Source organism: Ptychodera flava, assembly GCF_041260155.1.
Source record: "Ptychodera flava strain L36383 chromosome 3 unlocalized genomic scaffold, AS_Pfla_20210202 Scaffold_25__1_contigs__length_14229661_pilon, whole genome shotgun sequence".
Lineage (NCBI taxonomy): Eukaryota > Metazoa > Hemichordata > Enteropneusta > Ptychoderidae > Ptychodera > Ptychodera flava.
Window position 1 is genome coordinate 1,588,566 of NW_027248279.1, and position 14,865 is coordinate 1,603,430.

General features: G+C 36.8%; 1 protein-coding gene across 1 annotated transcript; it reads right to left on the reverse strand.

The window, feature by feature from the left end:
• Nucleotides 1-3,418: 3,418 nt before the first annotated feature.
• On the reverse strand, nucleotides 3,419-10,218 carry LOC139125193 (fibroblast growth factor receptor-like). The gene is made up of 10 exons (XM_070691295.1): nucleotides 10,001-10,218; nucleotides 9,582-9,619; nucleotides 9,079-9,244; nucleotides 8,570-8,680; nucleotides 7,995-8,173; nucleotides 7,771-7,893; nucleotides 7,401-7,512; nucleotides 6,520-6,616; nucleotides 6,059-6,156; nucleotides 3,419-5,768 (listed from the first exon to the last, which is right to left on the reverse strand). The coding sequence occupies exons 1-10, from the start codon at nucleotides 10,026-10,028 to the stop codon at nucleotides 5,752-5,754; spliced, it is 969 nt and encodes a 322-aa protein (XP_070547396.1). The 5' UTR covers nucleotides 10,029-10,218; the 3' UTR covers nucleotides 3,419-5,751.
• Nucleotides 10,219-14,865: the final 4,647 nt, after the last annotated feature.

Genomic DNA, 14,865 nt, shown 5'->3' on the forward strand with positions numbered 1-14,865 from the left:
CTACGTATGTGTACAGAGCAAATGCTAGATGACGTCACACGACACGTACCTTCAAGGAAGTTACAAAAATCGACTTAATCTCAACGGCATCAATACTGTGTAACGTCGCACGTCGTAATGTAGCTTGTAATCCATGATGCCTCGAACGTTCAGGCGGCGGTGAGGTCTATACGGACAGGAACCCCCATATTGGTATCAAATCTAAAACAGAACGACCCAAAATTTGCTAAGTACATGTATTTTGTCTGACTCTAAAAATTATGACTGAATTTTGCAAAGTTTCAGTTTTGAAAAAAAAAATGATCTCAAGAGAAATATGAGCCGCAATTTTATTTGTTTACATTGACAAGCACATCGACGCAAAAACAGTTCCGCCAAAATTATGACATGGACGCGGGTTGTCGTGACGTAGAACGACAAGAGTATAAATCCTGATGTTTTTGTTCAGAGATGACAAACTTGGCTTGTGCACACGATAAACAGTATTAATAGTTCTCTGTCGAAGAAAATGTATATGATAAAGTTAAGTCACCAGAATCTTAATTTTCATTATGAACCTGCGCTATTATTAACCGTCGCTGAAACATTAAGTATACGACATAAAATATGAAATATGATCGAAACTTAAATTATATGTAGAAAGCCATAACTTATATTGACATCTTTAATGCGATTACTCTCGCAATAAACCTAATAAGTTTCATTTTAAATAAACAAAACACTTTAAAAACACTCATTACACAGAAAGAAAGACCGAGACGTTAGGAACTTGAATTTCGTCATCACCGGAAATAGAATGACGTCATGTTTGTAAGAACAATCCAGTCTTGTTTTAAGGGTAAAATGTCAACGCCTGCCTTCATTTAGAGGAGAATCAATATTATTTATAGTTGCCACTGTGTCTTTTACACAAAAATAAATTCAACTAATGGATCGTCAGTCTGAGAAAACTTGAGAAATGCAAATTATGCCATAAATTAAGTATAAAATTAGTAATGAAAATATATTTAATTGTTCGCTGATTCCGGACTAATAAATTTTGGCTTTAGCGCATGAGTAGGGTAAATTCTTGTCTTATCTTCTTGACCAACGCCTCCCGTTGCATAACAAAATACCCCCTCTATCTTCAGTGTTTTAACAGCTGGACACTTTTGTTAGTTCCGTCGTAATCAAGGTATAATGCTGTGCTTCAATCATTTTATATATTTATGAATATTAACTTGCGTCTTAAATTTAAAAAGTGATCAAAATCTTAAAGTTTATAAGAAACATTTTATACTTGGGACAAAGTTCCAGTATATTACCTGAAAGGATTCCATGATGGCTTTAGAAACTCGACTACCAATAACAATCGGGTTGTAGTGTAGCTTCATTTAAAATACGCCCCCAACGAGTCATTCCCCACACGTATTAAAACTGGTTCCAAGCGTCAGAGGTCAGATGATCACCACTGAACTACGCTACAACTACGCCTTGCATGTCATTGTCATATTAAGGCCGGGCCATGTAATGGACTATTAATGAAATACAAAACTTTTCATTCCAATATACACAAAGTTTAGACTTTTATTGAAAAAACTGTGTTTTTAATAACGGATGTGAATGTGATTTGCACTTGTAATACCAGACTGTATAGGAACGCGGAAACTTATATACGAGCTCCCGGTCATAATAGTACAAAAGGCCACATACGTCACTTAGCTACAGATTGTTGTTACTTTGAACGGACTGTGTGTGAATGGGGTTGTTTGATTTCTGCTTGCAAACAAATGGTGGTTCAGAGACGTCCGCACACAATAGACCAGAATAAATTATGACGTTGTAAAACTGACCCGGGATGATGTATTGGATTAACAAAGTTGTGGACGGATCTAATTCCACATCAGACTTTGGCTTTTTTGCAGCTAACCTTCAACTGAGTGTTTGTTATAGTATCTTACAAAGGACTTAAATTTCGTTTTTTCATTAAATTTATACTTGCTCTTCCAACCCAGGTAAAACAGTCGGTTGAATAAGTGACTAACTCCTATTTCTCAAAGTCTAACTTTTTTCAAAGGCCATAGTTAATATCACCTCATGTTGACCTGAAATTTTGGACTTATTTACTTCCCGCTCATATAATTTAAACTACAGCATTATAATCGAGAAGTGTCGATGTTTATTTTGTGTGTGTCTATCCCTGTGTAACATATGTACACCCACACAAATACCACGCTCCTTGCTAAGATTACGACTGTTCAATTGAACTCTGTCCGGCGGGCGAAACGCAGCAGCAATTTTCAAAAGCCAGAGAAAACAATCGATCCGTCCGTAAGCTTTAGGAGTCAAAGACAAATATAGTTGTAGTTCTTTTATATTCCAGTCTAACAACTCAGCCTTGTCAGATTTACCATTATATAGTATAATATAAAAATACAGATATTTGAAATGCTCTTCTCCAACCTCCATGGCAATGGCTAACCCTATTGCAATCCCCTTTTTTTAGCTATCAGTCGAGTCAGAGGTGTAAGTCATGTGTTTGGTTAAGGGATATGCTGCAGATACTGCAAACTGACAGAAAATTCAGTCAATTTGAATACAAACTGCAAAGAAACGTTATTGCTGTATCAACGGTTTTTAATGTCTTTAAATAATTCATTACTAGCCATTTTGAAATATATATATTTAAAATATGTTAGTGTAGAGATACAATATTCCAATTCAATATGCCGTTTGCTGGAATAACACCCGTTCACTGGCTATATAAGTTTGTTGCTTTATGATATGACTGGCGCAAGTAGACAATTAGTTAAGAATCTTTGTCGTAGAGGAAATAAAACGTTTCAGACATAATGAATATGTACACCCACACAGATAGCCCCTCTTTTCTAAGATTTCTTCTTTCCTAGTTTTCATAGGACAGAAATTTGTCATAAAACCAATGTCCGCTTTATACAACAGTAACTTGCAGGAAAATAGACATAATGACTCCAAACACTGTGAAAATACTGACAGGGATAGGGGCAGACATTAATACCTGTCAAAATGTGACCTAAATAATTTAAATCATCTCCATTTGAACAATGTCCGTCTCGCCTTGTCACGCACCACCATTATAATTAAATATACTGTTTTCTGGGAAAGGGAACTGAATAATATTTCTCTGTGAAGTATTTCATGTTGCACCCAACATCGTCATATAAGCAATAGTGTAGTGCGCCTATGCAAATGAACAGTCTCATATCTTGTGACCAAACGGTATTGCCATAGTCATAAAATTGCAAACCGGGCGCTGATCAATTTGTGTTTGACTTGGCCGTAATAGATGGACACCCTCATATCGACGCGGTTTTCATGTCAGTCATATCAGAAACATTATTTACCAACAATAAATCAGTGTAGTCGCCACAATGTTTACCTCGTACACAAACATTATTTTGCGTAATGGAAATTCATGTCATCTTTATTAATTGGTTCATTCGGCAAAAAGTATACAAAAAACTACACACTTCACTTATTTCAATTTGAGAAGCGAAAACGAAGAAAAGTTTCACTTCTTGTACATCTGTTATTTGCTTTGGTACGCGGATAATTAATTTCAGAGACTAATAAAAACTGTTTCCTGCTGAAACTGGCGATATGCAATTGACAATATCTACATATACAGAAGTCATAAAATCATTCGATTGATTATCAAGTTTAAATAATATGAAATTATACTACCGATTATCATTGCAGTCTAGAAATATATAGTGTTTATATTTTACTAGAAATAATCGGATTCGGTAAAAATCAGAGCACTGCCATGTCTTTTACTCTTAACAAAATAAGACAACCAGAGCCTAGCAGAATACAGGGGCTAAAAGGTCAGGGGTCGCTTTACGTGAACGATGTGATATAGGTGTTTACTTGTTGAGGTTCTGCATAATTCAGTGTGTTAGCAACAGTGGCGTTAGTTGTCACTAGTTGGATAATTAAGAAGGCCGCCTGTAATCGACACACTGTAACTGGCATCAGCTCGATTTCTGAACTTCCAACACATTCGGTGCCGGAAGACAATGTTTTCAATGACAAGAGCAATGAGGTCATTTTTCAGATACCAGCCACTGCATTTGAGTATCAGTGTGGTAAAACACGTTTTAAACTGAAAGTTCGTTTCTCTTGTTCGTATCAGTTCCGTCGGTGCAACTTTAAAAAGAAAAAAAAAAATAACGCCAAACTTGCAAATATAAACAGTTGCAACTATAAATAGGAGTAGGCCATGTGAAGTTACCGAAACGGCGTACGCCATGCAGGCGTAAGCTTACACCATAATTAGTGATTAGTTCGTACTTGCCTTTGTACACCGCATAAATGATAGCTGCATGGCGTCACTAACAAAAAAAAGCTTTGACAATATCGGGTACAGCCTACCCACTATTTCAATTTCAATAATTGAGCACAATTTCGCGTTCGGGTTAAGATAGCATTTGACACTTCAGTGCGTCGCTGAATGATTGATGGCTGTTTTGAATCGCCGGGTATGACCTAGAACCATTCCTGTTATTTCCAATGCAATTTTCAAACCACAATTTTCGTATTTAAAAAAATACTTCAATTCTCACCGATGGGTGTTAGCACTAGACAGTTTTGAGAAGAGATTTGTCTATGTTGTGTCCATATATGTTTTATACGACTAGTTTTGCCTATTTGATTGAACAGTCAGACTCGTCGCTTGTTGCCACTCGAGTCGTACTCTGTCTCAACAAAAACGCAATACGAATAGCCGTTCAGCTCAGTGACCTTTTAGCCAACCCCTGGGCTTTAGAAAGATAAGAAAGAAAAGGCCATGCTCATATAAATAGAACACGTACAAACGGAGTTATTTACTGCTTTGGATAAGTACAGCAATCGCTATTTTGAACTCCTGGCCTTTCTTTCAACACAGGCATAATATCTCAAATTGAACACAAAGCTTGCGGACGGCTTTTTTGTCTACGTGCCGTTAAGAAACTTCCCGTGTGAAACAGTCCGGCAGCAACCTAAATTCGCATGCGTCACAGTAAGAGGAAAAGAAGAAAACGTATCTCTGCAAAATGAATTCGCATTAAATAACAACAAATTACTACAATCCTGTCTGTTTTCTTTAGTGCCTTTCTATCCAACCGACTTGGTTTTCAACTGCTTGTCTATGTCAGTTTATGTCTGTCCCTGCAGGACGCGGAGAGGCGAATTTTCGACAATTCGTAAAAGGAGGAAATTCAAGCGAACTACATTATGTCTCTTGCACAATATAAGGAAGTCTTAACTGTGGTTGTTTCCCCCATCGTCTAGGCACTTTTGAAATTTGCGATATACGGGAAGTGAGACCATTTCCTCAGTGTCATGACTTAAACAGTTACCGCGAAACTAAAAATCGCTTCCGATTCTTATTTGTTTAAGGCCAGCTTTTTCACCGAATTATTTCTCTTTACATTTCGCTTCAATTTCAAATATATTCCAAAATATGATGTGATTTGATATAAGAAAATATACATTTCAAAGCAAGAAATACAAAATTTCACTAATCAATCGAATGGAATTTCTAGTTGATATCTAAATCACTTTAACTTCAAGGCATGTTTATGTGCATTCTTCTGTTTATTGTGTGAGATATTGCACCGAGTAATAAGGATTTCGAACCAACAGGGTGTGTATGGTTAAGTGACTATTTGAGCGTTTCCCATATCTTGAGACTGAGGCTGTTTCCGGGTTCATAGCCCTCTTCTCCTTTCAACTTTAGTAAGTGGTACATTAGTGGTGTTTCACGTCTGTCGAGAAAAAAAATGATTGTGTTGCTTGTATTCTTTATAATCCGACCGGTCAATTTTATGAACAGACATAACCGAGATCACTGGTAAGGACATAACGACAACACCAGACTCAAGGTCAACAGCAGTATCTCTCTTACAAATATTTGCGCAATCGTCATGAGTAAATTCATAACATCAGCCAAAGCTGACAGCACTGTCATATATAATCCTGAATGAGTCGTTTATACCGATTTTCTTTTCTCGCCAGTTATGTGTCACAGCAGTGAAGAAATAGTGGAAACAACTACCCTTGTTCATAGGAAATCCCGTTCGATAAAACTGACAGTTCTTCAAAAGTTGGTCGACTTCCGGGTCATCTTGCCAACACTCATTCATTAGGCTGTACCTGTATCATAGATTAATACAAAAAACACATCGTGAATATATTTTTATGCATTTAAAAGTATGTATGTATGTATGTATGTATGTATGTATGTATGTATGTATGTATGTATGTATGTATGTATGTATGTATGTATGTATGTATGTATGTATGTATGTATGTATGTACGTATGTACGTACGTACGTACGTACGTACGCACGCACGCACGCACGCACGCACGCACGCACGCACGCACGCACGCACGTATGTATGTATGTATGTATGTATGTATGTATGTATGTATGTATGTATGTATGTATGTATGTATGTATGTATGTATTTACGTATAATCGAAGACAGTTTATTCTGGTACATTAACCACTCACATCATTTCATCTGCATGTTTCGGTGCGGGCAACCTGTAACCGTGCCGAAGTTCCCGGATAACATCTTTAATTGGCATGTCTGGATACGGCTTATTACCTGAATGGAGGGGAATTTGAAATGTATTAATTTAGTGCGGTTTTCCTACTTCATCCCCAGTTTTATGTTAACAATATACATATATTTGCACTTCCGTCCACCATGGTCCCTTCTCGATAGTTCGGCTACAGTCCCCAACTATCTTAGACGTGAGGAAACCACCTGCTGTTGTCTAACAGAAGTCGGAAGGAGTTTCAAAATCTGGCGGACCAATTACAGTGTGTTGCACAGGTTATATAAACAGGGGGATGCAAGATGGTGCTGGCATAATGCAAAGTGTGCAACTGCGACCTGGGTGCGAGAAATCGATGAGATTATCGTCTTCGAGGCTCTTGCCGATGTATGTTGTCTTTTTGGAAAGACGACATAATTCGGAAACTTGTCCAGTTTAAAAGATAAAGAGTGCATTTAAGTGCAAAAACGCTATCGGGCAAACACTTCTGCCAAGGTTTGATTTCGGAGATCATTAATATGCCCGGACAAGAAACAGTGACAAGGCTTGCGGAAGACGTGCGAGTTACCTTACATCGGAAACCTTAGGTAAATAGCAAGACATCCGGAACCCTGGCGTATGTGTGTCTCACTAAGTGATGTACAATTATACCAGTATGCAAAGGACATGTTACAGTAGTATACGGTGACATAGTATCATTTGTCTATTTTACATAAATTGACGGGATATGCCGCATAAAGAAAATTAATAGGTTATACATTTTTTTTGAAAACCATGAGCCTACTCTATATACATAATATTACTGACTCAGAATGTCTTAAATTTTCTTACCAAAACTAAAAATTTCCCATAACACAATCCCATATGACCATACGTCAGTCTTGGGCGTATACACACATTCAAGTATCGATTCTAAGGCCATCCAACGAATAGGAATGCGACCCTAAAAGATCAATGGCATACTATTTATTTACAGAACTTAGTAAATTCACAAATAAAACCATATGTAGATGATGAAAAAATACTCCTTTTGAAATGGACCCAAGAAAACATAACGAACATGTAACCTCTACTAGTGAGTCTCTCTGTTCCTAGAGTTTATTAAATCTCACTCTGTCACATTTGTATTGATAAAATGGATAGCTTATTTAGAAATGATAAATAACTCATCCGTCCATCTATCCTTTAAACTTTATCTTACCTTTGTCAGTTTCTCATACGTGTTCACATCCATGACTATGCTGGAGAAACCAAACTCGGCTATTTTACAGACCTTTCCGTGTCCTACGTGAACACTCTTTGCAGCAAGCGTTCGATGAACACACTGGAAAAGACCGTACAGACAAACAAAATAATAAGAAACTAACCAAAATATACAAGGTTTCGTGATATGCTTGATTCAAAAAACAAACAATATGAGCTCACCCCTATCTTTTCAAGAAAGTCCATTCCATTGGCAATTTGAGAAGCAAATTGAAGCAGCTGATTAATTGTACTCTCTTCCAGTTCGTCTTCGTCCACCTTTCTGACCTCTCTATGGAGGTCAAGTAAGAAATCCTTCAGGTTTCCATGGGGACAATATTCAAACACAATACACAACGGAGCTGTTGGTATTTAAAGATATGAAGATGTAACGATTTCATTAGATTCATTCGATGGGAAATAAAATGAGAGCACAATAAAAATGCCATTGTCAAAATTGTTCGATTTCTGTATATCGAGACAACAGTGCGTAAATGTCAATAAATTAAAGGTCAGTAACAAATTCTTGGGCTCCATGGCATCAATACTCACACTTGTTGGCACTGCTCTCATCTATAAGTGTCAAGGACAATTTCTCCAATGTATGAAATAGAGAAAGAGATCTCAGTATTTTCTGAGAATTTGTAGTTTGTTTGTAAAATTGTACTTAAATCCACTTTTTGTTTGTTTCATGCTATACAATATTTTCCTGGTATTATTTAATACAAATGCTTATTTGCCGATAGAAGATGACCAACCTTTCGCTGTAATGTATCCTAGCATACTGATAATGTTTTCATGGATAGCAAGGGCCTTGAAGAACCGTATTTCGCTAAGAAAACACTTTTCCTCGTCGCTACCAGATTTATCTGCCCGTGGAAAACAAATAGCTCATTATCTAAGGATAACAACAGTGCCAGTCTAGGTAGCTATGAGATTACAAAATAGTTGTTCATCTCATATTGTTACAATCCATAGTGATATTAATTACTCTTGATTAAAACTCATCCCAGCCAGGGAATCTTATTGTCAATTTGTTACTCTTGCGGTGCAAACATAAAGAAAATGGGTTACATTAATGCAAACTAAATTCTGAATGAAAATATAACTTTGTTTTTGCAATTATAATCAATGTTTAATATTTACCATTTTTCTGTGTCAATTGATATGTCATGTGAATGGATAATATTCTGGCTATACACGATAGCATAAGCAGGCATATTGTCACTCTGTTCGTGTAGAAATACAAAATTAGAGATAGCTTTACCTTGGAGTACTTTCACAGTCACGACCTGTTTACTTTTCTCAGATAAGACCATTTCTCCCTTGACGAGTTTGGTGAATACGCCGACAGAAATGTCCTGCACAAACGTTACCGATTCACTTGCTACCTCGCTGCCCGTACCGCCCTGACCCATTAGTTCGTCTGTATGCTACAGATACACACATACAAATGCAGTAAGGTTGTTATTTCTGACAGGTAGAAATTTATGCCGAACAAGGTAAATACAAAATGTTATGTATTTTTGGCACTAGTTTCATGACATGCTTACAAAAATCCCAAGTACAAATCACCTTTTTCTAGATGTAAAATTTCGAACCCTGTTGTGTGTCAGCATAGTAACATACTGGCGCATTTAAAAATGAACTATGTTTCCAAAAATAAGAAACACACAGAATTCTACAGGGCAGAGAATCATTATTGACAAGTCAATTGCATAAATATTTAACATGTAAAATGAATCTCAAGTATTTTTGTAAAATGCTTACTTCCATTGCAAGATTCATCTGTCCGTCGACGGTTTCACCTTATGCAAAATGCATATAAAAAGAATGACAATTGTTCAAGTGATATTACCGTACAGTATTATTAATATTTTTTGATAACATAGATTGGAGAGATATGTTTCCGTTACATATATTATTACTTCAAAAGTAACCTTGATGACGTGAGCAAATTTTCTAATTTATTGTCACGTTTATGTCATTCAGCTTTGCCTTCCGTCTGAACTTTAACAGTAACAGGCCGGCACAAAATCACTTTCTTGAAGTGAACTATAGGCAGTTACACGAAAAAATATTGTTTCACTTTGATTTTTCAACTCCATCGTGTGACTGCTTACAAATCAATGTTATATTTTGCATCAAGGGTCAAAGTTTAAATGATGAAACCACTTTCTATTACTCACTTTGTTTGTCACGATGCACCAGGGACATATACTGTCCGCTCTCAGGTGTCTTGACATTTGCTGATGCGAATGATAGTTCTGCATATTCATTTCTATATTAGAAACATAACGAACATACACTAATGGTGGGGCAGTAAAATGTTTCGATGAAAACATAAACCATGAATAGCTCTTTATGCATGACATTACATTTAAAAGCTCAATAATCTACCTATGTATAGAAAAATTAGAGCGGGTAAGTGGCCCGATCAGATGTAATACGTAGTAAACGAGTAGCCAGTATAAAACTGCGTTAACAGTGCGAATAAGAATACAACTTAGAGTTTACTGCTGCAGGTGTTCGACAATAACAATGGTATCGAGGTTCAGTGAGAAAACGTTTGATTTAATATTGTACTTGCTATTTTTAAAATCTCTCACTCAGTGCATTTAGATATAGGGCTTAAAATACACATTTTGCAAACAAGAAAGAGGCACAACGGCATTTTTATAACCCCTCCCTTTCAGGTTTTTTACGATTATGTCAAGTCTCATTTCCACGTGCATGGTTCGGGCGAATGTGAGGAGTATCATAAAAGTAACTATACATTACCCTTCCGTATCGACTTTGTCTTGAAGAGAGAAATATAGAAAGAGAAACACAAAGACATATGTTGGTAATTTCTATAACACTATGTTTATTGCTATGTTTAATGTTGGTAATTTGTATAACACTATGTTTAATGCTTGTATTGTTGTATCAAACGAACAGCCGATGAAACTACCAGTAGGGTTAGAAACTCTGATAAAGATACAACACAATAGGTTGAGGATGGTACAATTGCCAATGACTTGGCACTCAACCATCCTCCATTCTTTAAGAGGCCAAGCTTGCTTCAAATGTTAGTTGTCAATCGTGTGTTCATTGCTTTTTTATGGTTGTCACCTCGAAATGAACATTTACATTTAAACAAAAAGTGTCACTGACTAATTATTAGTTCATCGTAAAATATATGCAAGACTTGCTCACCTTTTGTTGTTATATGACCTTTTCGCTTTTTCCGTATACACACGATCACCAACACCAATAATATTAAAAGTAGAGCGGAAGACACTGATGCCGAGATAGGAAGAATAAAATTTGATTTCCCTGGGGAAAAACGAATCATTCAGCTATTATCGTGGAATATACTTGTACAAAAAATTTTATAATGTCACGTTTCCTACAACATAAATATATAGCAACGTAGCTATCAGTAACACCATTAATGCACTCATAAGAGCAGTGGCAGCAGTAGCAGCAACAACAATAGCAATAATAATAGTAATAATATCAATGATATTCATCATCATTTACAGCAAAAAACAACAAAAAACTTTTGCCCCTGTGACAGGCTCTCTACAGATCCTTGTACAAACCTGTGGTACAGGTCTGAGTCAGCAAAGATGTCCCATTGCTGTGACAGGGGCTGATGTACAGGTCTGGGGCTAGTGTTGTGATGACATGGCTATATGCATCACTGTAGACACAGTGATGCGACAGGGCCTGAAATTTCTGCTTGTCCCATCACCATATGAACAGCACTGTACACAAAAATGAGAATAGATACCTACAGAAGGGTCAGTAATTTTTATCGTGCACAAAATTTTGCCTATATTGATTTGTCATAAAAATTGGCCAAACTTTCTGAATATAGACACCCCTGAAATCTGACAAATTTTTAGACCCTGTAAAAGGCCCTATGGATTCAGAACTGACACACCACTGTTTGTACACTAGTATTTGAGTTATGTGATCACAGCACTGGATACACTCAGAAATTACATTACTGTATATTTTCCTATAATATCAGGCTTGATATAGAGCTGTTCGCATACCCCGATAACTAACCAATATTACAAGTCCTATAACAGAGGTTAGTGACTTTTAAGGGTGTTGGTCAGACCCTGTTACAGACATGTATTAAAATCTGCCGGTAGTTTTCTTTCTGTGTCGTCACCATCATTAACATAATCATGATAATCATCTTCATCATCATCATCATCATCATCATCATCATCATCATCATCATCATCATCACATACCTATCACATCTAGATGTATTTCAATTTCTTTTATTCCTACTTGGTTACTGGCTTTGCAGATATACCAACCACTTGAGTCCGTGTTGACATCATAAATTGTCAGATAGCTGTTACTTACGGTACCCAACCATACTTCCTGTACATAATGGTTTTTAGTATCATTGGTGATAACATTGTCTGCATTGTCAATCCATGTGATATTGGCACGTGGGTTGCTGCTGACGTTACAAGTAAGAACAGCGGCCTCCCCAGCATTCACAGTGGTAGAAGTAGCGTTACCATAGGTTGCAGAATGAGGCGTATCTGTAATGAAACGAAAAAATTGGCAAGGCAAGTTTCATAACAGGTTCTCTTTTTGGTTACTTTAGTTCGATTAAAAATGATGAAGCTACAGATATGTCAGAGGCTTTTAATAAAAATTTGACCGCGACGAAGTAGCAGGCCATATCAAAAGATGAAATATACAAAGAATTGTGTCATGTCACACATGGAAACAGATACTTACAATAAACATTCAACTTCAAAACTTGTGAGGGATAATCTTCCTCTGGAAAGTAGGTTTTACTGGATACGACACATCTGAATTCAGTTCCATGGTCAGTAGCGATAACATTTTCTCTGAGCCGCACGGTCGATATGTGGCCATTATAATGTCCCCCCGTAACCTCTCTTTCACTGATGCCTGATGTCAAAAGCAGGTCATCTCTAAACCACACAATATCGGCGATTGGATTTGCACTGCACGATGTACAGCTAAGTTCAAGAAGTTCACCCTCCACAACGTAATCTGAATAACCGGTGATACTTGTATTGCATGGTTTAGGTTGGTCTGGTGGAACTAAAAAATGAAAATGTAAATATATTATGCATGCCTACTTTCAAGTATACTTGCATTTATACATACATACATACATACATACATACATACATACATACATACATACATACATACATACATACATACATAAAAGCATCAAATGTCTATGGAAATTGACAAGATATACCAAAAATCAATATAATCAAAATAGAATTGATTGTTTCTTAGGTTATATACGAAAATTAGTGCTTACAATAAACATTTAACTTTAAAACTTCGGATGGATAATCTTCATCCGGGAAATTATCTTTACTCGATGCCACACAGCGATATTCCACTCCATGGTTGGCAGGTGTTATATTTTCCTTTGCATGTAGCGTTGATATGTAACCATTAAAATGTCCCGCAGTTTTCTGAATTTCACCAATGCCTGATGCCATACGAACACCGTTTCGAAACCATTCAATATCCACAGCAGGGTTGGCACTGCATGAAATACAGCTAAGTTCAAGAACCTCACCCTCCGTGTAGTGATCTGAATAACCAGTTATACTTGTGTAGCATGGTTCGGGCTGTTCCGGTGGAACTAAAACAAAATATAGGGTTTGCATGCCTACATTTATTCAAGCATTTAATAATGCATCGGATGGATGGATGGATGGATGGATGGATGGTTGGGTGGATGGATGGATGGATAGGTAAATAGATAGATAGATAGATAGATAGATAGATAGATAGATAGATAGATAGATAGATAGATAGATAGACAGATCGACTTACAGTACACATTTACGACTTCAATCGTTGAATTCGTGGATAGTTCATCACTCCTTAAAGACGCTCCACAATGATAACGAATACGATTGTACTCTGGTGTGAGATCAACTGTAAGATTTTGCAAAGTCGCAAACCCGTGAAAGTCACTGTCTTTGATCACTTCATCCCCTGTTCTTTCTGGATTACTGCTACCGATTTCCGTATTATTTCTGAACCACGTTATTTCCGACGCTGGATTACTGCTTGCAGTTTCACACGTTAGAACCAGTCGATTTCCAGTTATCATAGGGCCATCATTGCCAATAAGTATCACATTTGTAGGTGTAACTGCAATAAAATATGTAGGGATACAATGATATATCCTTCTTTAGCCGTACGGAGGTGACTCACGTGTTTGTTTGTAGCTTATCAATTCATTGCAATGGTTATTAATTTGTATCTACGTTCATCAGAACCATTTTTGATCTCTCTTATTTATAAGTTTATCATTGTCTTCAGACCTTTCACACAAGTGGTCAGCTTCTTTGTCTCTTTACAAACTGAAGCTTCAATGTACAATACTCTAATTAATAACATAAAAAGCTCATGAAACTCACATTTAATTTGGTTATATAATGTGAAGCTGAAAATCGTCATTACAAAACTTACAGTGAACCTCAACGTTGTCAGTTGCACAGTCGATTGGATCTGCCCTGACTTCGTTTGTGGCTTCACAGCGAAATGATTCTCCATTATCCATTCTTGAAACTGTCCATGAGTACTGATTAACAGCAGTACCACCTGGATAGGGTGGTGTAGTTTCTTTTAAAACATTGCTTGTCGAATTTAACCATCGCAGAGTAGCAAGCGGATTGCCGTCCGCTGATCCACACACGATGTTGATAGTGTCTCCTTCATACGGGGATTTAGGATTCAAATCACTACAGTTTAGTTGATCAGGTCCGTCTGCAAACCGACGACAAATTAAATAATGGTAAAAGTAGTTCAAGTTCAGAGTTCATTTTTAATCTCAATAAAATCTACCTCGACGGCTGCAATTGTGCTTGCGACTTCATTTGCATTACCTTCTTGAAATACTAGCAACAAATGACAAATTTGGACAAAATCTGGTCTCAGGTATCTTCCCAAACAAAATTTTAGGGTTTGTCATTGCTTTCGTTTAAAAGCCAAACTAAAAAGACAAATTGATATTAAGAAAAAAAAGCAA